The following is a 27,882-nucleotide window of genomic DNA, read 5'->3' as shown; positions in this document are numbered from 1 at the left end:
GCATCTTGGCTTGGATCAGAAACGGTGTGACCAGCAGGTCCAGGGAGGTTCTTCTCCCTCTGTACTCGGCACTGGTGAGACCGCTCCTCGAATCCTGTGTTCAGTTCTGGGCCCCTCACCACAAGAAGGATGTTGAGGCTCTGGAGCGAGTCCAGAGAAGAGCAACAAAGCTGGTGAGGGGGCTGGAGAACAGGCCTTATGAGGAACGGCTGAGAGAGCTGGGGGTGTTTAGCCTGGAGAAGAGGAGGCTGAGGGGAGACCTCATTGCTCTCTACAACTACCTGAAAGGAGGTTGTGGAGAGGAGGGAGCTGGGCTCTTCTCCCAAGTGACAGGGGACAGGACAAGGGAGAAACGGGAAAGAGGTGGGAGAGGGAGACCTAACGTGCTTTTCTTGAAACCTGAACAGAAGATCAAGGCTCAGTCAGTATCTCTTCAAGAGTAACTTTATTCTGGGCAGGAGACTTGATACAGAAGGCTTGAAACAACCATTTCTAATGGTTTTGAACAAACAAGAACTGTTATTTCTTCACTCTGACAATTCCACCCTCTCTCCTTCCACACAAATTCAAAAATGTTCTTTCTATATATATTTTCCTCCCTGCATAATGGAACATCCTACTCATACCAGCAGCCTTATTAGATGTAGAAATACCATGGAAGTGGTTTTTTTCTGACTTGGGGTTTCTGGTTGCTGACTCCATGGCACTTAGACAATACTTTTGCAAAAAAGTCTGGATTACAGAGGTGAAGGAGTCCCCTGTCAGGCTCCTTTATTTCCAACACTCATTATTACACATTATACATAAGCCTGAGAAAATGTAAACAGTAGAATTCTAAAAACATTTTTGTATAAAGACGCTGCTAAATATTAAAAGACAAAATAGTAGGTTATGTATGACAAACTCTCTGATATGCTGCTTGTCCAGATTTCAGTATAATAAAGACCTCCATCTTCTCAATATCTGTATTGCACACGGAGACAGCACAATAAAATACACAGCTCAGTCAACTCAGTCCGTACCCTTTCCAACTCCAGTAGGAATTTGTTTGAGCAAAGGGCTACAAGTGCTGCCATTATATGTAGGTAATTTTATATGTCACTAAGTTAAAACAAGCAGAAGTGATTCTGAATATTGAGACTACTAGCTATTTTTTTCCAAAAGAAAGGCTTTAATTAGATAAAAGAGGAGATACGCCAAAATAAGTACTACTTCTTCTGACTCAAAACCTGAATGCTAGAGTCAAGCAAATCTGCAGGGCTGATAATGCCTCAGAGATTACAGGCCAGGTTCAGATTCATCCTGTATTGCTTTAAACACGTGGAGTAGTCCCTATTCTTCGAGGAGAGACCCAGGAGTCTCCAGAGGACTACCAAGTTCTCAGGAGAGCTGAACTTCTCTTGAGATGCTTCTCGCTCCCCCCTGGTTTAAGCAGGCTGCTCACAGCTGAGGAGCTCACGCTTACATGTGGTTAGGGAGGATGAGTCCAAACCTCAGCAGCCTGTTGTCGTGACTCGTTCATCTCCTGCTCCCACTAGCAGGAATGAAGTATATGGAAAGGACTAGTTAAATTGCTTACTGAGGGGGATAATTAGCACAGGTTCAGGGTGTTCTCTCTTCAGAGCAATTAACCAGTGATAAAATAAATTAAATGATATCTAGACATAAATACAGATATTTATTTCCATCAAGAGAAACAACTGTCTTTCCAGTTCTAACACAAATATACATATTTCCTTTTCCACTTACCCAAAGACACCATCCGCGTGTGCTTTAGAAATCAAATGGCTGCTTTATTTCACTGCTATGCGTTGGCATCTCTGCTTTGGAAGCAGATAGGTACAGTTTGGAGTTAGTATTTGCTATGAATAAATAACGGAGTAGTTAGACACATAACATGTCCCTGGCATGTGTCTTATACACATCGCTTTTTCTAAACACATGGATCCTTTTGCTCCCTGTTTGTCTTACACTTTCTCACTGTGGCCTAAGCAGTGAGCACAGCTCCTCAGTTCCTCCCCTTGTAGCACTGAGCCAGCAGCCTACTCGAGGGGACAGTTTCTGCCAAGTCCCACATGTTCTCCATGGGAAGGACTGAGAAGGCCAGCACCACCAGTCCCACCAGCTGTCCCTGGTGGGTCCCAGCTGATCCCACAGAGGCAATCTCACTCACACCTTGGCCATTCAGCTCCTTCAAAACAGCCCAATGCTAAGAACAATACCTCTTGCTGACGGCTGGACTCCAGCACTCCTTTCCAATGCAGGTTTAAACAAGATTATGGGGTTATTTTCTTTCCTCTATAACCCGATAACTCATTTTCTCTTATAAACTGAGTTTAACTGCTCCTCAAAGAGTTGCATCAGTTTCTGTGAAAACTACAATTTCAGAACATTCTTAGCGGGTTCAGGCAAGGTCCCATTTTTCCCAGTTGATCCCAAGGACCTGATCTACAGAAGTTGACATATTCTTCACATTTTAAGTAAGTGAAAATGTATTGAAGTGAACGACTGAAGTTAGCTTGAACTCACTCATTTCCTCTGGATATTTTTTCAATAAGTGACTTAAAACAGTTGTAAAAATCAAGTCAGCTGCATAAATATTGTTTCCTTAAACTCTGCTGCTGGCAGATCACTACTGCTTTGTTACTCTGCGACCAGCTTTACAGTTGTTAACACTGTCTTAATGATGCCTTCAGATCTTATATTCCTAACATCAACAAAAAAGGATGGAGCAGAATCCGATTCTTCTCCTTAGAAATCATTAGAACATTTTAACAGAGGTAGGTTCACCTTCTGTTCTGTAGTGAACAACGCCAAGAAGCAACTTTGACGCAGGACAACAGAACGCTGTGTCAGAAAACAGATCTACAGAAGGGAATTCACCCTTTACCAAGCACGAAAATTCCCCAAATTTGATAAAAGCAAAGGAATGGAGTTGGAAAGCCAGGCAGCAGTCCAACAAAAACCTTCTAAAGGCAAAAATAAATGAAAAAAAAGCGCCTCGCACTCTCTTTCAGCAGCCTCAGTGACTGCAAGGGAGAGTTTAGGCTGGTCATCACTCATTTGTTTGATGCCAATAAAAAGCAAATGATTACAGGACAATAGACGCATGGCATCAAAACATGGCATCACTGAAATTATGCAGCCTCATTTAGCATGTCAGCTTCAGAAAAAGTCTAATGAATGCCTCTTCCTCAACACTTCTCTTCCACTGCAGTATTGCACCACTTGGCTTTTTCTAATGTACTTTTATAAAAAAGTTGAATTTAATAAAGGAAAAGTTAAATTTTTAAAAAGTTCATTATAAAAACTTATCATATAAAAATGCCAACACCCCTGCGCCATATATACAAAATGTATCAGATTTATGAAAATAACTGGACCCAATTATATAACAAAATGATTTTATACAAAAAGGTACAAGATTGCATTGAAAGTAATACAAATAAAAGTTAAAAAAAAATCCTTGGACGTGTCTCGTTCATAGATCTGTTTCTTTTAAATTTACAGATATATAAACCAGTATCATATTGTCTCATATTTTTGTCACCATTTTTATGTCACCATTTCATGGGAAACACGTACTGGTTCAGCGAGTATTTCCCTGCGTCACCGGTGAGCACCGTACTTTGCAGACCAGTCAACTCGGCCATGGATCGGCTGAGCCGGTGGTGGGAGAGGCATCAACCTTGAGGTGCCTTTTGTAGGTGAACTGAATGATGGCTGTCCAGGATGGGGTCTTGCTGGCTTCAGAGAAGCATAATCTAAGGGAGAAAAGAAAACGCCATGAGATAAAAGGTTCAGTGAGCAGCCGTGCACACCGAATGGCAATTAGATGCAAGTTTATATCCTTATTTCTACAAGAAATAAGCTCGGCGCTGCACATATACAACGTTACAAGAAGAATGAGCAAGGGACCAAGACAACTTTGGTACCATACTTACCAGAGGATGGATCCACAACGGGTGCTAACTGAACCCTCTGCCCAGCAGAGCCTACTTCCTTCTTCAGAAATGAAGGGATACAACCACTAGTTAGACCGCTCGATCCTATGGGCCCTGAAAGGAAAAGCAAGGAGCAGTTGAGCTCAGCACAATGGATCTTCCACACTATCAAGAGGTGACAAAGGCGTGCGCTCGTATTTAAGGCCAAGCCTGATCACAGACTGATGAAAACAAGAACTTCGTTGAAGACACTAGAAATCCACAGATCCTATATACACCTGCATTCAGGAGACTGTCAGCATCAGACTGCATTTGAGATGAATGGAAGACAGGTACAAACTGCTCTGCTAGAAGGGTAATTTGTGCCTCTCCCTGACAGCTCAGCTTTTTCAAGGTTTCTCAAAGCTTTCAAAACTTAGAATTTCATCTGGGATCATGTTGTTTGACTTTCCGCAACTGGGTCCTATGAGTTTACTTACTCTTCACAGAATCATAGAACGGTTTGGTTTGGAAGGGACCTTAAAGGTCATCTAATCCCAAACCCCCTGCCATACTTCCCACCAGACCAGGCTGCTCAAGACCCCATCCAACCTGGCCTTGAACATCTCCAGGGAGGGGACATCCCCGACTTCCCTGGGCAACCTGGGCCAGGGCCTCACAACCCTATTTGTGAAGAAACTTGGTTTCTTCATTGTGAAGAAACACTAGGTTTCTATGCAGCGAATCTGGGGCTCTGGTGCTACTCAAAGCTCTTACTGAAGCCAGTAAGAATGCACTTTAATAAACTGGGACAGATCCACGTTCCAGATTTGGAAAGTCGACTACAAAACTCATCCCTAGGATGAGCAGGAACAGATGTGATAAGCCATAGAAACTGGAACAAAAAATAGCTATAAATCAAACAATCTAGAGTCATAGCACACCGCAACACTCAACAAGTCAGCATGCACAGATCAGATCCATCGCATGTATGTCTATACTGTACTGGAGCAGCAGAGCAGTGGCAAAGCATTTCACGGAAAATGATGTTAGTAAACAAAAAATGGAAAGATCCAAAGATTTCCTATGCAGCTACAAAGAAGCAAAAGCTTGTAGAAAAGCCAGGAAGGAGATGCGTGCTATATATAAAGGTTCTCATGTAGTTTAGCCATTTACAACATCCTCCCATCTTCAATCTTTAAAGAACAAGTTTCTGATTAAATTACATCCAAATTCTTAATTTTTTTTTATTTTTTAAACTGGAGTTTCTAAAGGCTGAAAACGCTTCTTTGGGCCACGATTCAACAGAAATTTTCTCAAAACAATTTCATACAACGTATGCAAAACAAATACCGCACTGCACAACTGTAACATCACATGAAAACCTGAAGCCAAGGAAGATTTAGAGAGGGAATGCATAGATACAATCTAGAAACAACAACATGTTTAAGCGTATCTGGAAAAATCTAATGTAAAAATCTACAAATTATCAAATCAAACAATAGGGATTAAATACCTGAAATACCAAATGCCCCAAAAACCTGAAGAAGAAAAATCAAAGAGTTTTGCTTTTTGTCTACAATTATTCCACTAATTTAAACAGCATCAATTAAAAGACGTGATGACAGATGATAGATTTTATTTACTTTATTGACATAAAAGGAGCGGTTTGTATGGCTACTTCAATTTAGACCAGCTTCCTGCTCTATCACCATTTATGTACCAGCGGGGCTAGAAGAATTTGGAAACCTGAAAATATGATTTATTAAAACTGATGAGGGAAACTGAAGGTAAGATGAAACATGTTGGGTTGAACAGACCTAACCTGTCCAACCTTCTATGCACGTGGTACTTCAAACCAAACTTTTGGGGATTCATTAGAAGACATTTCAGTTTAAGGTAGTCTTCAAACCCCAGGAACAGTGCTCATAACTGATTCCAACAGAAAGAACACACATAGGAGCAAATATCTTCAGAGCTGACAATGTATTAGCAATGGGAGACTCCAAAATACAGCTGTCTGGAAAAGACATCACTTTTATCTTTTTGCAGGGTGTTAAGCCCAGCTTCTTACCTGAATTCATCCTGTTAATACTTCCTTTCAAACTGGATGCTTTCCCAGGCAAACCAGAATTGGGCCAGGGATTAGACAGAGCCGACTCTTTGTTTGACGTGGAGACTACGCTATTCCTTGTGCTTATTCCTATTGCAAAAATGCAAGAATTACCACACTGAAATCTCTGTTGTTACACAGTCTTCCATTCATTCCATCCGATGCACAATCTCAGAGCAGCTGCCCAGTTCAGTGAACTAAAACCTCTTCACTGTAGGCCCCTCACTACAAGGACATTGAGGTCCTGGAGTGCATCCAGAGAAGGATGAAGCTGGTGAAGGGGCTGGAGAACAAGCCTTATGAAAAGCGGCTGAGGGACCTGGGACTGCTTAGTTTGGAGAAAAGGAGGCTGAAGGGAGATGTTGGGAGACCTTGTCACTGTCTACAACTCCCTGAAAGAAGGTTGTACAGAGGTGGGTGTTGGTCTCTTCTCCCAAGTGACAGGTGACAGGACAAGAGGGAATGGCCTCAAGCTGCACCAGGGGAGGTTCAGATTAGACATCAGGAAAAATTTCTTCTCTTAAAGGCTTCTCCAGCACTGGCAGAGGCTGCCCAGTTGCTTTTGTTGTTCATGACATTACATACGCATGAGGAAAACTTAAGGTACTTTAGTTTCCAGTCTAGAAGACCGGTCTTATCCTTTTCAGAGAATAGCTTGGCACACCGACAGCCATTTTTGAACACACTTCAATGTATAAACTATGCAGAAGGAAGAAGTACCAATAGTCCTGTCCCCATTTTGTAAGCAGGAATCATCTCAGCTGCTAGATTGCTAAAATGGAGTTTATATTATATCACGCCATCTACATTAGCAAAGCCTTTGCCCTCCACATTCTCTTTGAGCAGCAGCCCCGTTCCACAAGCTCAAACGATAAAGCCCGATGTAGCAATGACTATTTCATACTGCTGTTGGAATTACAGGAAGAAAAAGAAATAAGTATTTTCTACTAACCAGGTAGATACCTCGAATGTCTCAAGTAGTGTTGCTTTGCTGCAGAAACTCGCAACGTGGGAGTGTCCTGCTGCGGAAAGGTCGCGTGGGAAGGTGCGCTGCTGCCAGAGCCTACAGGATCTGAAGGCTTCAGGTCCAAAATACTTTCAAATCTGTAATACAAAAATTGCTAGACTCAGTCCAATTCTTACGGCATACGTTTATCCACAGTTAGTCTTCTCATGCCTATCCCATCTCTGGGAATTGTTTCCTTATATTGTGTTTTCTACAGCATAAACACACATGGAATATTTTCAGCCTGGAGCCACAAGAATGCCCTGGAAAATCAGATTTGTGTTTCTAGTTCACTTATATAGTGCTTTCAAAGTTTTCATAAATCATTTGGAAATCTCTGCTGTGGATGATCCATGGAAACTGCAGCTTAGAGTCACTTAAAAGAGTTTATGCGTGCGGAATATGTCAAAATGGTTCCTATGTGAAATAGAATATCCAAGTTTAACTTGGGAAGGCTTAAGCTAAGCATCATTTTCAGAGGGGAAAAATGAAGAAGAAATTGTACAGAAGGCTGCACTGTCCATTAAAAATGGTGTTGCAATTCGAAGGTCAGCATTCAGTAAGCAGCCAAGGCAAAGCAGGGGAGAGAGAAGCTGTGTCTTCTTCACTGCCCTGGATATATGTTTCTAGATCCAAAGAAAGCATGAAGAGCAACATTATGAAAAAAAGAAGCAAAGCCTAAGGAAATAAGACCAAATAGCAAACAAACAGAAAAGAAACCAACTTACCTACAAAGAGTTTCATCATTCTGCCTATTCTTGTTTTTCAAGTCTGTCCTTGTGATGGAAGAGCTGAAATCAAGGTCTTCCAAGCCATCCCAGTCTTCAGAGGTCTTCACTGTCCTAGCAAGATGACCCCATCTTCGCCTAGTTTTTGGTTTAAGTTCACCGTTTATATTCTCAGTCCCAGCAGATGTTTTCTGTTATAAAGATTGAGAAGAAACAAGTCCACGCACTCTATATCACAATCCAGGTAACAGGAACAAAGACTTTTTTCCCTGTCTCAAAGAGTAATAGCAGTAGTAGGGCTGTAACAACAGAATCCTAATCTTTTCCTAAACATGCCAAAAATACAGCCTTTAGCTTCTAGATATTGTTATGTCTTCTGCATTTCATCCTGTAATACAGTATCTTGTGCTGGCAGAAGAATAAATTTCATAGAATCATAGAATGGTTTGAGTTGGAAGGGACCTTAAAGCCCATCCAGTTCCAACTCCCCTGCCATGGGCAGGGACACCTCCCACCAGACCAGGCTGCTCAAGGCCCCATCCAACCTGACCTTGAACACTACCAGGGATGGGACAATAAATTTCTTAGGTTTCAATTCCAACTCTATTTATATTTCATTATACACCTTCCAAACAATTAGCTCACACTCACTTTTTATTTCTTGACCCATCCTGGGAGTACAAAACTGCATGCACAATCATCTTTCCACATGCCTGTGCTGGACATTTAGAAAATATATTTTTCTTGTGGGACAACATAGCTACAAATTTGTGTCTCTTCAGTCACTTAAACTCATCAGTGTGTTTCAACCCAGTGCAATTCTCTATACGGCCAGTACAGACCCTGCTGAAGGCCGAGCTCTTAGCAGCAGCCTTTACACTGTCTGCTTTCATCATCTCACGACTGCAGTCTCCTTGCATAATCAACAGAAATTATAGGTTCTTATGCTGAAAGAAGAATCTGTTATTTTCCATGGCCAGTATAGAAACCCAAACGGACTATAATTCTCAGTCACATAAACTGGATGTCTTAAATGAATTAAAGCCACAGCTTCCCTCCCCCTCATTTCAATACTATTTAGCTTAATGCTTTTCTCTTTGGCATCAGTTTATTAAAATTCTGGCCACTGTACATTGTTTTTATTTGTGTGAAATCACAGTGTCATCCTATACAACAAAGGGAAGCATAAAACGGGCTTGAAATGAGAAATCAGCTTGCTTGTTTTATAGCTAGTTGATTTAGATCTCAACAGAGTAACTTCAAGTTTCTAGCAGAAAGTTATAACTATCTTTATTCCCATTCCCTGTCCTTTTAGTAAAGTATAAGTAAATTATGAAAGAGAACAAGAAAAAGAAATATAATTAAGGAAAAAACAGGCGGTATATCAGGAAGCGTATCTTATGTTAGATGAACCTTTACCTGCTGAGGAACCTTATTGTGAATTGCAGGCAGCAGAACTTGGTTAGACTTGTCTTCCTGTAAGAAGTTACTGTGCTCAGTCCCAGAGTTGTCTGTCTTATACGGGTACAACAAGTGCTGAGAAGACTGGCTGTGTTGAAAAGGCCTGGATGAAATGCGAGCGTGAGGTTTCGGAGGCGGTTGTGATGGAGGGACAGGCTTAATGTGTAGAGATGACCTATTATGCAGTTCCTTTTGCTTACTCAGTTCCTGAACGCCCAGGGCATGCCCAACCTGGAAGTATGGGTATCGAAGTGCCTAAAACACAATGAAGATGTTAGGAACCAACCTAGGAAAGCAAAGTTTTTCACTTACCCTACCCCTACATGACAGTACAAGTTGAATTTCTTTTTTTGTCTGGGGTGGGGAACAGCAGAAGACCCATTTCTCAACACTAAATTCTAGGCTGCAACAGCAGAAAAGTTTCAGGAGAGATACCAAAATGCCAAATCCTCCATGGACTTGAACAAATGGAAAAGATTCTACAGAAGTAAGATACTTAACCAGGTAGATAGCACCTAGAGGCACGTTCCATTATGTGCTGTCCCTTCCTAGGTGTGGGTGCATGCACATGTGCAAATGCACGCAGTTGTCACCACAGATGCAGCCACCAAGACTTGAATGACCCCAGAGACATCCATCTCTTACATTCTCCAGTTCCAAGACTCAATCAAGTGGAAAAAATATAACACTTATTAGAACTATCCTCTATTTTTAGGAAAACATGTTGGTAAAAGTATCTTTATCCTGCCTTCCAAGTAATTAAGGAGTTATCGGCAAAGGCAATTCAGCTATGCCCATCTTGCTGTTTCAGGTATATGCATCTTCCCTTCCCAAAGACCTCTCACTGCAAAAAGCTTCTAAAAGCTCAGATTCCTCACCATATTTGTTCCTTATTTTAAAACATTTTCAATGGCTCAACAAGTTAGTAATTTTTTTGCATTCTATTACCTTTGAGTATCTATTTGATTTCTTCAATTATTTATAACCTTTATATTTACAATTTGTACTAATGGTTTGATACAATCATGAAGGTTCAGCTATGGTCCTACTAAAGTCAAGTCAGAAAGTCAGATCTGAAGCCAGAATCACATCTGTTTTTCAAAAGGTGTCCTGTCCATTCCACTAGTTGGGTTCTACCGCTGCAGAACTGGTATTTGAAATCAGAAGCTACTGTCCACATCAACTGAACCATTACAAGTGCCACATTGATGACTTGGGCCATGCTTATGCACGGGATGTTGTGCTGAGACATATCTCCAGTGCAATCGAGCCGAGACTGCTCTGCAAGCCGCCTTGCATAAGCCAGCTTTATTCAGGCAACCCCAGAGGTCAATACCGGAGTAAACACTGTTAAACACCTCCACTAATGATGCTGGCGGTGGTGCCCGCTGCATCCTCAGCAAGTTTGCTGAAGACACAGAACTGGAAGGAATGGCTGACACACCAGAGGGTCGTGCTGCCATCTAGAGGGACCTCGACAGGCTGGAGAAATGGGCTGACAGGAACATCCCAAGTTCAACACTTGAAGAGGAGCAACCCCCTTGCACCAGCACATGCTGGGGTTAACCAGCTGGAAAGCAGTTTAGCAGAAAAGGACCTGGTAGACACCGAGTCAAACATGAGCTGCCAACACGTCCTTGCTGCAAACATGGCTAATGGCATCGTGGACTGCACGAGCAGGATTGCTGCCAGCAGGTGAAGGGCACTGATCCTTCCCCCGTGCTCAGCCCTGGTGAGGCCACACCTGGAGTGCTGTGTCCAGTTTGGGGCTATCCAGCAGAAGACAGAGATGGAAATCACAGAGAGAGTTCAGTGAAAGGCCACAAAGATCATTAATGGACCAGAGCATCTCACGTATGAGGAAAGACTAAGAGAGCTGGGACTGTTCAGCCTGGAGAAGGTCCAGGGGGTTCTTTTCAAAATACATAAATACCTGAAGGGAAGATGCAAAGAAGATGGAGCAAGGCTCTTTTCACTGGTGCCCAGTTACAGGACGAGGGGCAACAAGCACAAACTGAAACACAGGTTCCCTGTGAACATCAGGAAGCACTGTTTTACTGTGAGGGTGACTGAGCACTGGCACGTGTTGCTTAAGGCAAAGAGGCTGGACCAGATGACCTCCAGAGGCCCCTTCCAACCTCACCATTCCATGATTCTGTGGTGTGTATCAATACCAATGAAAGAATGGCATCACAACCTTCAGCCATACATCCTACCCGCTGCTTTTCAGTGACTGGATTATACTTAATTCAGGTGGATTTATACACACTGGAGTCACATATTTGATCATTGAGCGCATACGCCATACAGTTAATGCTGATTACCAGCCTTAATGCAGTTAACGCTGATTACCCTCATTTAATTACTCAAATTTGTCTTGCAAATCGTTCTTGGCTTCTGTTCTTCTTCCTTCTAAGAACTGCACCCCTGAGAAACTGCTAAATGACTGTCTATAAGAGCTGCCTTATAGTGAAAGGAGTGTCATATGCATATGGAAGAATAACAAAACCAAACCAAACCTGACTAGCTGTTGGCCGCTTTTTGGGGTCCCACTGCAGCATGTCTCTCATGAGCTGCACCGCTTCACTGCTTGCATTAGGTATGAGGGTTTTCAGGTTGTTAGGTACACATTGAGGCCAGCGAAAATTCATGGAGGCTGAAAGTTGGTAGCCTTCAGGCCAGTTGTTCTGGAAGAATGAGATTTCCAGTTACAAAGGAAGTTCAGCTGTAAAATATCATAGTGCCCAAGTATGTTATCATATACTGGCTTTAAATATAATATAGCATAATAATAAGCATATATAATAAGTATATTATATTATATATGCTTATATTATAAGCAATATCTATAATGGCTTTTAATTGGAGGCGGGAAGATTTAGATTAGGCATTAGGAAGAAATTCCTCACAATGAGGGTGGTGAGACACTGGCACAGGTCATCCAGAGAAGCTGTGGATGCTCCCTCCCTAGAAGTGTTCAAGGCCAGGTTGGATGGGGCCTTGGGCAGCCTGGTCCATTGGAAGATGTCCCTGTCCATGGCAGGGGCACTGGAACTGGATGATCCTTAAGGTCCCTTCCGACCCGAACCATTTTATGATTCTATATTGTCCTATCAGTAATAGATTGTGTCCCACTTACTTTAGACTATTTTAGAGATTTCAGTATAAATTTTCACCACAAACCTGTGGTGAGAGGCAAGTCTTGCTTTAGCATCCAATCAAATCAAAGGCATAAATGGAATCGGAAGCTAGGAGTGAAGTGACAGGGCCTGATCGAGAGCTCTAAAACAATATAGGTGACCCAGGGATGATTGGTATTGCATTGCTATGTGTACTGTTCAGTCTGTAACTTCTCACATTGCTATGATCAGTAGAATTGTGTGGTGCTATTTTTGTTGCAGAGAGCATGAGGAAGAGAGGCAGAGAAGCAGCTGGGGACAGAGATTCTGTGTTTTGGAATGATCTGATTTGTTTATCCGACAATACAAAAGCTCAGCCCCTTGCAATGACGGTTGGAGACCTCACTTAGCAGTGGATGCACTGTGTAGGACCCCTAGTTGTCTGGGATAAGACTCTCCAAATCCATGCTACAAAAAAGAGGCTCCCCAGCAACTGTGGGTCTGGATGATGACAATAAGGCAATTGGTGATGTATCTTTCTTAATTACTATATTTATTCTCTTGTAGTAATGATTAGATATATTTCCTTTAAAGCTGCTAATTGTTAAGTTGTTGTTGCTCACTACTAATCATTTGTTATCTTTCTTGCAATAAGTTGAGTAAAATTTGTTTTCACAGAGTATTTGAAAGTTTGGGCTTCTATGCTGATTGCGTTTTGTGCTTTGCAGCTCCGTGGTAAAACAAGGAGTCTTGCCATGCTTCCAATTATTAACTTCTTAAATCACTGGGTTTAGAACCATTGGTTTAAGAAACCATAGGTTTAAGAAATAAGAAAATATGGAAATAAGTTTTACTTTACTGTATCTGAGATCAATGCCATACTACAGTAAGTGTAAAAATTATTTCTTTGCTTACTGCTATCGTGCCATTCTGCATTGTAGAACACCTCCAGTAATCCTGCAGTGTGCAATGTCACTGTAGTTACCTTCTTTGGTGTCCCCAGTACTTGGCAAATCTTGAATATAGTATCGATTTCACTGGCGCCTGGGAAGAGAGGCCTCAGTGTGTAAACTTCTGCCATTATACAACCAACAGCCCAAATATCTATTGGAGAACTATAGCTGGTGGACCTCAGGAGAACTTCAGGAGCTCTGTACCTATAAGAGAGGGAAAAAAACAAAACAAACCCTAAAAATCCACACAATTCAAACAGAACTACATGAGTCAATTCAGCTCTTCACCCTTCACTGTTAAGAACATGACTTTAAAAGCTCCCATCCTCTCCATTTCTATACATAAGACTTCATTATTTTATAGAAGGAAGAACTAAAACCTACACAAGCTTTAAGCTCTCTGATGCTTTCCTGACATGCAGCAGTCCCAGCATGTCCCACCTGCTTTATCAGGCCCCTTTCTTTGTTCCAGTGTTGCTGCCATCTGTAACCTGTCCTGCAGTAACTGAAGCTTTCTGAACTATGCCAAGCTTAAATAATTAAGTTTCATAAAGATGAAGCATCAAAAGTTGTATTGCCTTCAGCACAAATGCAATACTTATTTAAATACTTGATACACAGAACGCAGGCGAGTACGAGCACTTACCATCTTGTGGATACATAATCAGTGTAGGGAGGTCTCGATCGGATTTCTCGAGCTAAGCCAAAGTCTGCTATTTTCACAAGTTCTGGTCCCATACAAAGGAGGTTTTCGGGTTTCAAGTCTCTGTGAAAGAACCCTAGAATTCAAATAAAATATTGATGTGTATTGCAAAGCCACCTTCAGCTGTAGCCTTTATTTTCCATCTGGATTGTTTTGCTTTAGTTCTGTATTGGTTTTGACTGGGGTAGGGTTTATTTTCTTCCTAGTAGCTAGTATGGGGCTATGTTTTGGATTCATGCTGGAACGAGTGTTGGTAACAGAGGGATGATTTAGTTACAGCTGAGCAGTGCTTACATGCAGTCAAGGCCTTTTCTGCTTCTCACCCCACCAGAGAGGAGGCTGGGGGTGCACAAGAAGTCTGGAGGGGACACAGCTGGGACAGCTGACCCTGACTGACCAAAGAGATGTTCCACACCATATGATGCCATGCTCAGCAATAAAAGCTGGGGAAGGAGGAGGAAGGGATGATGCTTGGAGAGATACATTTGTCTGCTGAAGTTACTGTTATGTGTGACGGAGCCCTGTTTTCCTGGAGATGGCCTGTTGATGGGAAGCAGTGAATGAAGTCCTTGTTTTGCTTTGCTTGTGCACATGGCTTTTGCTTTAGCTACTGTCTTTATCTCAACCCACAAGTTTCCTCATTTTACTGTACCAGTTCTTTCCACCATGCCACTGAGGGGGTAAATGAGTGAGTGGCTGTGTGGTTTAACCCCAGCTGGCAACAAACCACCATACAGGCTTGCCATGAATTTCCTGATCTTTGTAACTAGGAATTTATGTCTTGGCATAAATATCAGTCTAGTGTATAGCAGGTCCGTGAACAAAACAAACACTTTTGACATAGAATTGTTCATTCTTCATAGATACAGTAAGCTAAATAGCAGTAAAATGTATTCTGAAAGGTTGTGATGCATTTGACAATTTACTAAAAAAAAAAAGTGGCTTAGATTTTTGCAAATAAATCATATTGTTTTTCTGTTTTCAATATTTTGTACCTCACTGGAACAGACTACAATTTCTAGTTTGGTTTCAGAAGCGTATCCGAATCCCATTAGAACAGAGAAGAAAGCCATTAGCTTGAAAATGTTTTGCAAAGCCAAGTTAAATGTGTTCTTTAAGTGAACCAAAACTTGTGAGTCCTACAAGTCTTTCACTTACTTTTTTCATTAGTAGTAACAAGTGGGTCTTGTTACTACTGGCTGGTACCCCAGCTTTAGCTTTTATTATTATTGTAATAATTAATTGGAAGGCCAAGCAACGACAGCTGTTTGTTACTCAGACTTTTATACTCTAAGTGTATACTTTAAGTGAGACACCTTACCCATGTATCTGTGTTTTATTCAAGTATTTGTGTGTACTTTGAGAAAATGAGTAATTTTTCCTTTATTCTCAGTCTCAGGGGACCCCTAAACCTACCAAGAAATGCGCTCACCGACATCAGATGAGTTTTGGAAAGTGGCCAGCTGCCAGTTTGAGAAAGTAGAAATCTACAGAAAAAGAACTGAGCAAACCTCCAGACCAAAACATCAGGTAAGTATAAAACATGGATATTTTCAGTAATCTGAATCTCTTGTATAGCAACATTCTTTCGATCACTCCCATTACTGAAGTTAGTGAAATTATTGCCAGTGTGCTCATTAAAAAACTTACACAGACACTATCTTGCTCTAATTCAAAATGTTTACGGCTAAAATATAACCTACCATGCTTATGGATAAATGCAAGCCCCTGCAGGATCTGGTACATAATATTTCTAACTGTAGACTCAGGAAACAGTTTGTTTCTGTGGGATAAAAGCAAAGGGAAGAAATAAATATTAATGATTAAGTTCACACATTAGCTTATGCTATCTAAGAAACCAGAGATGAAAGGTAACAATGACAACAAAACTGCTAGATATATTTTAAGTGCTCTCATGTAGTTTATTTCTCCAATAAAACATACATAGTACTCGCACCGCTATATTACAGGCCATTAGGACTAGATGACATCATGTTATGACTATGTGGGACAGTGAATTAAAAAAAAAAAAAAAAAAGAGGAAGAAAAGACCGTGCTCTTCATGCAGTTTCTTCTTACCTCTCTTCTAAAGCATATATAAGTCATCCTTATGACTTTACTCATTATTATCAAACAGCTACTATTTTCTACTCCTGTTAACTGAAAAAAACAGTCTCATCTGCTACCACTGAAAACAAGAGGTTATTTCCAGAAGCAATTGGCCAATGCCCTCAGAGACGCAGTGTGAATATCGGGGTTGTCCTGTGCACGGACAGGAGCTGGATTCGATGACCCTGGTGGGCTCCTTCCAACACAGGATATCCTATGAGTCTATGACTCTTCTAATATTCAGGTGAGAAGATCAGCCATAGCAGGTGGTTTAATGACAGCCCCTCTTACCAAGAGAGGATTCCAATCAAACAGCTCCATACCAGCTGCCTCCAAGCATGCTAAACCACAGTAAAGATGGGCTGGGGTGGAAATCAGTGACAATTTTACTCAGAAAGAACCTAACTGTGAATAAAAAAAATAGCTTGGGCCTTATTCAATTTCCTGGGCTTGATTCCTCTCGAAAAAAAATGACCATCACATATTTCAGAAGTGAGATCAGCTACTAGAGTCAACTTTTCCTATTTGCTTGCTTATTATTTAATTTACAGCAGAGTTCTATTTCCTCTACAGTCCCTTCCAGCAAGACCTGCAATTTTAACTAAGACTTTAGCAAATAAATCACATTCTTAAAGGTTTGATTTATGCAACGTCCAAGCTAAACTGTAGAGAACATCACGTGTAGCACAGTCTTACAGACATCTGTCCTTTTTGCTTTCACAAGGAGGTAGGATATATCAAGCACTTCTAAGAAATTCCTATAGGTAATTGGTTTGTGTCATGCACTTTAATGATTTTCTCAATGTTCAGCATTTCGTAATTAAAAATCAGCATCCATATAGATGTGCACAATTTAGTTAAAGTTGTTCTATACCTGTGCACACATAATAAGTATTTTTATGCTTGAAGAGGTATTTTATGTAGTATTCACAGGGATATAGTATAACATTAACCTTACTTCATTAAATCAAGGGCACCTCTGCTATGAGGACAGGTGGAAAAAGTTGGGGTTGTTAAGCCTGGAGAAGAGAAGTCTTGGGGAGACCTTACAGTGACCTTCCAGTACCTTCAGGGGCTACAGGAAAGCTGAGGAGGGACTGTTTACAAAGGCGTGAAGTGATAGGATGAGGGGAAATTGGAAAGGGGAAGATTTAGAATAGACATTAGGAAGAAATTTTTCACAATGAGGGTTATGAGGCACTGGCCCAGGTTGCCCAGAGCAGTTGTGGCTGCCTCATCCCTGGAAGTGCTAAAGGCTAGGCTGGATGGGGCTTTGAGCAGCCTAGTCTGGTTTGAGGTGTCCCTGCCCATGGCAGGGTGGGTGGAATTGGATGGGCTTTAAGTTCCCTTCCAACCCAAACCATTCTACGATTCTATGATTGCTGTTTCTTTGGTCTATAGAGATAAAATGGCCTCCTCAGAGAACAACTAAAAGCAGGGAGCTATTTTGTCCCAAATTATCCTCTGGAGGATACCATCATGGTCCAAAGGGTAAAATGATGACTTTACTAATGCTCCAGCAAATATCAAGAAGCTAGAATGTACTGAGCAAGCTGACAAATAAAATATCCAGTCTTTGGATATGTCAATTCAAACTGCACAGAAAAGAAAATTCCTAGAACCAATCCTGAACTTGACTGCTCACTATTACCCTTTCAATTACATTTTATTTATTCATTTATATGAGGAAGCTGTAACAGAAGGGGTGCTGATACCACCCTGCAGTAGAAAAAGCATTGCTGCTTGGAGTACTTACCTAGAAACCAAAAGTTCAGTGCCTCAGTGCAAAAGCTGTTAAAAGTTCACAGTTCTAACTCTCAAAAGAGTGTCCTATTTACATGCCAGGCTTATCTGAGAAGAGACACTGGAAACTGTCACCAAACTGCCTGTTTTCTCTTCAAAGGAGACAGCCACAGCTCCTACTGCAGCATGCAGCTTTAAGCCATAGTGATCTAAGCCTAAATAAATGATCCAAGGTCCTCTGGTGTTCAAAGCACATTACACAAGTCATTAATTTATATCAGGAATGGATGATGCGGTTACATACCTTTCTTTCATTAACTGATACAGATTTTCCTTCATGTATTCAAACACAAAATACAGGTGATCATTCTCCCTGATAACTTCTTTCAGCTTTACTACGTTGGCATGGTTTAATTTCTTCAAAGACTAGAAGAAGAAAACACAAACCAGATTTTACAAGGGTCTTACTTTCATGAAAAAGAAAGAACTATTTTGCTAATGCAGAAGACTTGACTTCTAAAATTCAATATTTGAAATAATCAGACAGCTTTGCGAACCATGACCAGATCTTCAAGTACTACCTGATACATCTACAGTGTAGACATTAATTCAACATTCTGGTCATTTAAATGCCATCTGGCATCACAGCAGACACCAAAATAACTGTTTTCTCTCTGTAACTAACTTCCTACTGGCAGAACTCACACTCTTGTTGTACTTGCACTGGCAACAGTCAGGAAAGACTCAGGACTAAACAGAACGCTGGAAATTCTTCCCTGGTATTGTGAATTGACCCTGGTGTGCAGCTGAGCTCACTCGTCCCCATCAGTGGGATGGCAGAGAGAACTGGAAGGGCAGAAGTGAGAAAACTCACAGGTTGAGATAAAGTCAATTTAAGAGGTGAAGCAAAATCTGCGCACGCAAGCCAAGCAAATTAAAGACTTCATTCACTGCTTCCCATTGGCAGGCAGGTGTTTAGCCTTCTCCAGGAAAGCAGGGCTCCATCACACATACTGGTCATTTGGGAAGACAAATGCCGTAACTCTGAACACCCCGCCCCCATTCTCCTCCTTCCCCCAGCTTCTACTGCCAAGCACAAGGTTATATGTGATGTCCCTTAGGTCATTTGGGGTCATCTGTCCTGGCTGTGTTCCCTCCCAGCCTCTTCCTACTACCTGGTGGGGAAGCCTAAGAAACAAAAGATGCCTTGAGCTGTGTAAGCACTGCTCAGCAGTAACTAAAACATCCCTGTGTTACCAACACTGCTCTAGTCACAAACTTAAAACACAGACAAGCAGCTATGAAGGTAATTAACTCTATCCCAGCCAAAACCAGCATACTTCTCCCTTCTTTTTAGATTTTTAGTGTATTCTACCCTCAATCTTGCTGTAGCAACTCAGTACCAATACATGGTACTGTAAAAAGGTGACCAAGGTTTTCTGCATGTTTGCAATAATCACAAGGACTAGAAATTAAGGGAGGTTCTTAGAACACACCCCTAAGGATTTGCTGGTGTCAGAACTTCATGTTAAATGCCTGCCCCTAGACCAGCTATCCAGAAACAACTGCACGTACAAAGCCTTCTGCTGAGCAAAGTGCACACATTCTCAAGCTCTGAAAAACAAAACACCATCAGCTCCAGGTTTTGTGATAGGAAAGGCCTCTCACTCGCTCACCACTCACTGCAAGGAGGCAGCAGCTCTCTGCAACCAAATGATTTTCTGTAATAATACATAATTTTAACAAGAATTTTTATAACACTACAGACACACCATTCAAATGCAGAACCAGAAAAACTGTAATGTCATACTCCACAGCTCAAGTTGGGGGGAGTTTCTGATAAAAGGGGTGGAAAGAATTTGAAGTTACTCTAAAACATGACAGAGATCATCTAATTTGAAATCAACCATTGAATAAAATAAGTACCTTAACTTCTCGAAGGTTCATACATTCCTCCCAGGAATAAAACTTTCTCTTCATTCTGCAATAGCAGAGTGTGAAAACTATTAATACATCATCAACATCAGCTGGTCTTCGACCTGTAAATCTCGTTATATCTTAATAATTCAGTTACTCCATCAAAACATGAATGTTCTCCCCTTTGTCAAAAAATTTTACATCTCTAGACAAGGTACATTCTAATAGAATTTAAAAGCAGTACTATTACATAGGATTGCCTTTTTTTTATTTTTCGTATATCTATTGTCCTGGAAAAATTTCAGACCCTTCAACAAGCCAGGGCGTGCTGTTTTTCTTTCCAGTGTACAATGTGGTAGGGTCTAACTGTAAAGAGGACAAGGGATACAAGAGTTATGAACAACTCAGACTAAGTTTTGAAACAAATCTAATGAAGATCAAATTAAATCACTTCACTGGGTCTTCCACTTTATCAAATTCTTCTTGCTTCTCTTCTCTATATTTGATGTTTCTGTAATTTCAATACCTTTCCCCTGGTCTCGTATGTGTCCCTGCCCATGGCAGGGGGTTGGAACTGCATGGGCTTTAAAGTCCCTTCCAACCCAAACCATTCTATGATTTTATGATTCTTGTAGTAAGTCATAGAACTATAGAATGATTTAGGTTGGAAAAGACCTTTAAGATCATCAGAGCACAACCCTTAACCTAGCACTGCCAACTCCACCACTAAATCACATCCCTAATAGAAGTTCCCAGTTTGAAATCAGCTCTCATAATTAGTATAGGTGAAGAACTACAAGCCCTTCGTTTCGTGAAGAGGTCTGGATTATTTCTGCTGTTTAGGCAGTGGTCTTGCAGTTACCGTCTTGTGCATTCAGCCACCAGGCTGTTTTAAAAAAAAAATCTTACTCAACACATAATAGCACATAAAGATACATATAATGAACAATGAGACCCATTGTGTTAATTATCATTGCAGTATTAACAGTACGCTGGCAATTAGACCATGAAATGCATGTTCCATGTAAGCAACAGGGAAGGGCCTGCAGACTCCAAAGCAGCACTGGCGAACACTCTTTAATAATAAACATAATACGTGTCTGACAGCATGTAGTAGCAGAGCACTGCTACAATAAGACTATATATCTCACCCACTTCGCATTCTCTGGGTCTTCGGAGGACACAAAGAACCTGAGCTTTGCATGCTGCCCCAATACAGCTACAAACACACGTGAACTACAAATACAGGGGAAGTACTCAAGCCAGCAAGACCAAATGATGGGGAACACAGAATGGGAAAACCTGGACCACTCTTAATTAACAAATGCAAGTACTTACTTTTTAATGGCTATTAGCTCTCCAGATTCAATGCTTCTCCCTAGGAGGACAGAGCCGTAGGTTCCATCACCAAGCTGTCTGATAGTTGTATACCTATTCATGATGAGGATACTTTAGCTGCAAGCGCATTTCAGTCCTTCGTGTTTCTTATGTTTCTCCTCTGAGTGTAACCAATTCTTTCTGTGGCAGCATAAATACAGAGCACTCAGGACAGTGTGAACGGTTGCAGGAATCATGTTTTCAAGATGTAGCCTTTCATCTGAAAGCACAGAACATAAGCCGTTTGGTTTCTGCACCCTTCCAAGATTGCTTATTTGCAGACTCCATCCTCCTCCAAGAGACACTCCTTGTAAGCTACACACAAACACTCATCTTGGTCTCTCACGAGAAAGGGCTAGCCTGGGTATGTTCCCCAAACCTGCTCCTACCCTAAAGATAGAGGCACTTTACAGCAAGCTCGTACACAGCCCTGATGGGAGCAACTAGTACTGAAAGCAGAGGATAAAGTCTCAGAGCTTGGAGAAAATAGTTTGCTATCAGAAAAACATGAAACATTCCAGTAAGATCGGGGAACATCCGCTCTAGCCAAAATATTAGAATCATAGAAACATAGAATAACCAGGTTGGAAGAGACCCACCAGATAGACACAACCATTCTCACAGGTCATATTGTCATCAATTAAACCAAATCGATATTCTTTCCATAAGGTGCAATGCTAGGGATGCAGCCACATGTATTCCCTTAAACAGTCTTTAGAAGAATATTGTGTTCATACCAGGTAAGACCACATGTATTTCACTACAGTAGCTCTAAGCATGAATCAGTCTCTAGGAACAGTAGATACACCAGATTTTCTATCCAACCTTCTGTCCTGATATTGCATGAACAATGCAATACTAACAATAAAGAAAAAAAGTCTTATTCCCTCATTTAATCTAATTGCTGATGATATTTCCTACACTTTAGTTTAGAAGAAATGTGATCTATTCTATGTAAATGCATACATTTGCAATAAAATAGAATTCCCCTGCAATGAGAGTTTGATCCTTGCAGTCTGTCTTTCTCCCACTCTAACAGGACAGCAGTATTTGTGGCGGGTGAATCGCACCTTTTCAGCTTGCATTTCAGCTGCATTTTGAGATTTTTCTGTAGCAGCCTTAAATCTCTCCTGCATTTTAATTTATTTCACAAAGACAGATTACAAATTTAAACATAATGGGATTACGCTGTTTGAACTCCAAACTGACATCAATGCAAAGCCACAATCCTGTAGGTGCAAGATGTTGAGAACACCCTTTGTTTTCAGCCTTCTAAGCCTATTAGTCCCACTAACACTGATCCAGGAACAAACAAAAATGAGGAAATACCACATTAATAGACCTTTCATCAATTTTACACATCATGTATGAAAAAGAATGGTGTTAACAGACGCTGGATAGCATCTCAGACAGGCAGGAGGAATTACCCTCTAGCAGTACCAGTTTCTCTCCACACAGCACAGAGAATCACAAGCGATCACCTCAAATTAGAGACCTAATCCCACATTCTGTACTACTTGCCAAGGAACATAAGAACAGCACTTTGAAACAACGGTTTCTTTTCGGCTGGTTATGAGGCTGTGCACCTGCACAGCATAAAGCTATGCTTAGGCAATGTCCTGCACTCAAGTCAAAAAGCTCTGATTGCTCCGGCTGGTCAATCATAGAATCACTAGGTTGGAAAACACCTTTGAGACCATCAAGTCCAACCATACCTGTCCACTACTAAATCAGATCGCTAAGCAATTAATCTACCCTTCTTTCAAATACCTGCAGAGATGGGGACTCACCCACCTCCCTGGGCAGCCTCTGCCAGTGCCTCCAGGGACTGGATAGCAATTCCAAAGCCTTGGCTCCCAGGCCCTTATCCAGATCCTTGGCAAAAATTTCAAATGATGACAAAGCCTTGCATGGTCTCCTAGTCTGAAAATTTAATACATACTAGTATCCAAACAGATAATTTTATACAGTAACTGCAAATCCAAATGGGTGGGACTTGCGGATTTCTCAGCACACACTTCCCTAATGACAGAATTTGTCTGATGTGTCTTGAACAGATAAAATAGGGAATATGACTGTCTTTTCTTTACTGAGGATACTAATTTAAGACTCTTTTCCACAGCCACTGATTTTCACACAAGACTTGCAAAAATTATCTTTGTGATTCCAGCTCTGCTGACCAAACCAGACAAATTAATCAAAATATTTTTTAGGCATTAAGGGGAAACAAAGAACCTAGACAAGAGAAAGTAGCCAGAAAACAGATTTCGGTAAGGAACACATGTTAAAAAAATATGCTGGGATGCACAGAAGTTAACACGGCTCCTATCGAAGCTCAAGTCCACCTGTATGAAAATCCACTCAACAGAACCGAAATAAAGTCTCCTTTGGTTAATTATATCAGTACCATTTCTTGTTGAGCCTAACAGCGAAGCTGGTTTTTAAAATCTATTTTGCTTTGCAAGGTGTATGTTCTGGCCTTATCACCTTCTGCTCTCTCTCGCTTTCACCTCTGGGAACAATCTAAACCTTGGCCTGCAGGCTGTTTCTACTGCAGCAGAGCCCCATCAAAATCACTGAAAAGAGCATATAAATCTCAGACAAGCAGTTTGCAGAGCTGGAAAACGTATAACCTAGTCTGCATTCTAGTCCACAACTACAGCCTATACAAATTCACATTTTTAGAGGATATAAAAACAAACTGCAAAACTCTCTTGGAGTAGAAGGGTATGTTGATACTAAACAGGAAAAAGCTTGAGTTTTACCATATTGCCACACTATATTCAGACCTACTGATACCGAAAATGCTGGCAAATAAACTCTCTGAGACTCGTTTTGGAGTTTTAGAAAGAAAACGTCCTTTATCAGACCTGGGCAACATGAGGGAGTGATCTCCATCCGTCACGTGCAGCAAGACAAAAGCTGGTGACAGAATGTATTTCCCAGTTACAAGTGTATGTATAAATCCCCCCAGAAACCTTACGCATATTCCATTACTTTCCAAGGACTGATTGTAATGTTGTTATAAATTGCACAACAGTCAAAGCTCTTGCTAATTTGGAGCTGGCTCCAGCTCTCTGCTTGACCTTTTCCTTGAGACAGGGAGAAATTTGAAACAGAGGTGATTACAGAAGAAGACACATCTGTTCTGCAAAGATCACGCTGAACATGATGTTATTATCATCGAAGAATGGACAGGGTCTGGAAAAACAGTCTAAAAGAAAACATGTTATCAGAGGGACATTCTGTCTAACTTTCAAAAAACCACAGTTGCTTAGACAAAACTTTACTTTAGCTTAAATCAAAATAGTCCACTTTTTTTGTAATAGTAACTACTCCTTGTATCACTATAAACAGGATATTTTCCACAGAAACCAACCAGCAAAGCTCCTTTAAAAGCAGGCCTAACTTAATGTAGGAGGAATACTTTCTGACTCTAATTCAAACTTGCTATTTTGTTTACAGATGCTTCAAATGAGCATCCTCTCCTCTCTGAAGGGCTGCAGCCTGGAGAACCGAAAGTGAAAGCTGCCAAAGCCGAGAAACACAAACGGTAAAAAACCTGCAAGTGCCTTTTAAAACATGTTCCGTGCTTTGGCAATAATGCAGAATCACAGAATTACTTCAGTTGGAAGGGACCCACAAGGATCAAGCCCAACTCTCATCCCTGCACAGGACAACCCCAGCTTTCACATCACATGTCTGAATGCATTGTCCAAATGCTTCTTGAATATTGCCAGGCTAGGTGACAGTACTGCTTCGCCGGAAAGCTGTTCCAGCGCTCCACCACCCTCTTCGTGAAGAACCTTTCCCTAATATGATACAAGAAGTAGTTACTGTTACAAAAAATGGAATAATTTGATTTAAGCTGAAGTAAAGTTTCATCTAAGTAATGGTACTTTTTTTGAAAGTTAGACAGAATGTCCCTCTGACAACGTGCTTTCCTCCAAATGGTGTTTTCCCAGACACTGTTTACTCTTTGGAGATGGTAACATCTTGTGTTCAGTGTGATCTGTGCTGAACAGATGTCTCTTCTGTAATCAACTCTGTTTGCAGTCTCTCCCCATCTCAAATGCAAGGTCGGGCAGAGCTGGCTCCAAAAGCTCCAGTTAGCAAGAGATTTGGCTGTTGTGAAGTACATAAGATTAAAATTAGACTTTGGAAAGTAATAGAATATGCATAAGATTTCTGGGAAAACTTCTATATCTATATGCATTTAAGTCGGAAATCTATTCTGTCTCCAGCTCTTGTCTCGCCGTGTGTGACTGATGGGGATGACTGCCTCACGTTGCCAGGTCCCAATAAGGGATGCTTGCTTTCTGAAAATCTTTTCGGTATCAGTATCGAAACTAACCCTGCCCTGGCACATCTTCCTGCCATTCCCTCAGGTCCTATCACCAGAGAGAAGAGATCAGTGCCTGCTCCTCCTCCTTCCCTTCTGAGGAAGCAGCAAACTGCAATGAGGTCTCCCCTCTGTCCCCTCTTCTCCAGGCTCCACGGACCAAGCGATTTCAGCTGCTTCTTATACAACTTCCCCTCTAAACCCTTCACCAACTTTGTGGCCCTAACCTGAAGGTATTAGCAGTCAGATGCACAGAGAGGCATGGTTTAAAGCTCTGGGTTTAAATTAAAGCTGTCCCAGCAGCTGCTGCTTGTTTTTGCCAGCGACAATTTCAGGGGTGCCCCAAGGGCTGAAAACCAGGGTTCTGGGGGAGGCACAAGCCCCTGGGCAGCAGCAGGAGCCGGGGCACTGGTGAGACAAGCAGAGGTGACCCAAAGGCCCCTGCTGCTCTGACACAGTGGCCAGGTCACAGAATCTTAGAATCGCTTGGTTGGAAAAGACCTTTGAGATCATCAAGTCCAAAAGGACCAGTCCACTACTAAACCCTATCCCTAAGCACCTCATCTACCCATCTTTTAAACACCTCCAGGGATGGGGACTCCACCACCTCCCTGGGCAGCTTCTGCCAGTGCTCAAGAACCCTTTCAGTGAAGATATTTTTCCTAATGTCCAATCTGAACCTCCCCTGGTGCAGCTTGAGGCCATTCCCTCTCATCCTCTCGCCTGTCACTTGGGAGAAGAGACCAACACCACCTCGCTACAATCTCCTTTCAGTGAGTTGTAGAGAGCAATGAGGTCTCCCCTCAGCCTCCTCTTCTCCAGGCTAAACAACCCCAGTTCCCTCAGCTGCTCTCCAGATCCTTCACCATTTCCATTGCCCTTCTGTAGACATGCTCCAGGACCTCAATGTCTTTCTTGTAGTGCAGGGACTAGAACTGAACACAGTATTCAAAGTGCTAATACTGAAATGCCAGCAAATAAACTCTCTAAGACTTGTTTTGGAGTTTTAGAAAGCAAGCACCCTTTATCAGGCCTGGGCGACACGAGGCAGTGATCTCCATCAATCCCGAGCAGCAAGACCAGAGCTGGGACAGAACAGATTTCCTGCTTATATCCATATGAATAAATTTTCCCAGAAACATTATGCATGTTGTTTTACTTCTCAAGGACTCACTTCAATGTTACACATTAACAATATTCAAGCCTAACAATATTCATGAAGCATTTGGACAACCCCCTCAGACACATGGCTAAATGTTGGGGTTCTCCTCAGCAGCGACAGCAGTTGGATTCGATGATCCCTGTGGGTCCCTCCCAGCTCAGGGCATTCTGTGATCCTGTCTTATTATGAACTTTGCAACAGTCAAAACTTGCTAATTTGGAGCTTTTGGAGCCAGCTCTGCCTGACCTTGCATTTGAGATGGGGAAAGGCTGCATACAGAGGTGTTTATAGGGAAAGACTGTAAACAGAGGAGATTATATAAGACGACACATCTGTTCAGCACAGATCAGATCATAAATAATACAAGGCGCTATCATTTCCAAAACAACAAGGGCTGTAACAGTGTCTGGAAAAGTACTACTCGAAAAAACATGTTATTAAAAAAAGCATACTATCAGGGGGACATTCTGTCTAACTTTTAAAAAATACAGTTGCATGGTTGAACTTCAGTTTAAATCAAAATATTCCACTTTTTGTAATAGTAACCACTTCTCATATCACGCAGAACAGCCTCTGGAAAAAGCACTGTTTGAGAAAACCCAAAATGTGCTATCAGAGGGACACTCTGTCTAACTTCCAAGGAGTACAATTACTTGGATGAACACGTAAGTCTACTTTCGCTTAAATCAAAATATTCTACCTTTTGTAATAGTAACCACTCCTTGTATCGCAAAGAATGATCAAGTTTTGGAAAAAAAACTGAAAAAAGAACAACCCACGCTATCAAAGGGACATTCTAACTTTAAAAATACGCAGTTATTTGGATGAAAGCTTGACTCTACCTTAGCTTAAATCAAAATATTCCACTTTTTGTAACAGTGACTGCTTCTTGTATCACAAAGAGTGATCAGGTTTTGGGAAAACACTTAAAAAACAACCCCAAACATGCTATTAGAGGGGCACTCTAAAAATATACAGTCAGCTGGTTGAAAACTTAAGTCTACTTTAGATTAAATCAAAATAGTCCACTTTTTGTAACAGTGACTGCTTCTTATATCACAAAGAATAATCAGGTTCTGGAAAAACACCGAAAAGAACCACCCACGCCATTAGAGGGGCGATCTAACTTGAAAAACATGCAGTTACTCGGATGAAAGCTCGACTCTACCTTAGCTGAAATGAAAACATCCCCCGGTTATGCAGCAGGAGCCCCTTCTCCCCCGAGC

General features: G+C 41.4%; 1 protein-coding gene across 4 annotated transcripts; it reads right to left on the bottom strand.

The window, feature by feature from the left end:
- Positions 1-428: 428 nt before the first annotated feature.
- CILK1 (ciliogenesis associated kinase 1) lies at positions 429-27,882 on the bottom strand. 4 transcript variants are annotated; one of them, XM_069851518.1, is made up of 14 exons: positions 27,825-27,882; positions 21,114-21,372; positions 19,785-19,839; positions 18,163-18,284; positions 15,710-15,789; positions 13,950-14,082; positions 13,336-13,507; positions 11,751-11,918; positions 9,190-9,486; positions 7,771-7,961; positions 6,989-7,140; positions 5,998-6,126; positions 3,945-4,058; positions 429-3,764 (listed from the first exon to the last, which is right to left on the bottom strand). In XM_069851518.1, the coding sequence occupies exons 2-14, from the start codon at positions 21,212-21,214 to the stop codon at positions 3,610-3,612; spliced, it is 1,869 nt and encodes a 622-aa protein (XP_069707619.1). In that variant the 5' UTR covers positions 21,215-21,372; positions 27,825-27,882; the 3' UTR covers positions 429-3,609. The 4 variants fall into 4 exon arrangements, 3 of the variants coding, with proteins under 3 accessions (XP_069707619.1, XP_069707618.1, XP_069707620.1); XR_011336931.1 differs by lacking the exon at positions 27,825-27,882 and adding an exon at positions 5,440-5,464 and having other exon boundaries at positions 3,631-3,764; positions 21,114-21,424; XM_069851517.1 differs by lacking the exon at positions 27,825-27,882 and having other exon boundaries at positions 21,114-21,423.

The sequence above is a fragment of the Phaenicophaeus curvirostris genome, chromosome 2, assembly GCF_032191515.1.
Source record: "Phaenicophaeus curvirostris isolate KB17595 chromosome 2, BPBGC_Pcur_1.0, whole genome shotgun sequence".
NCBI lineage: Eukaryota > Metazoa > Chordata > Aves > Cuculiformes > Cuculidae > Phaenicophaeus > Phaenicophaeus curvirostris.
The sequence above is the reverse complement of the archived record's forward strand: the minus strand, read 5'-3'. Positions and strand labels throughout refer to the sequence as shown.

Excerpts from the sequence above, each read along its gene's own strand:
- CILK1 (XM_069851518.1), bottom strand. The coding sequence starts at position 21,214 with ATGAATAGGTATACAACTATCAGACAGCTTGGTGATGGAACCTACGGC. Across the intron at positions 7,141-7,770 it reads AATGATGAAACTCTTTGTAG|ATTTGAAAGTATTTTGGACC; the intron begins GTAAGTTGGTTT and ends TTTGTATTACAG. Across the intron at positions 6,127-6,988 it reads ACATTCGAGGTATCTACCTG|GAATAAGCACAAGGAATAGC; the intron begins GTTAGTAGAAAA and ends TTTTTGCAATAG.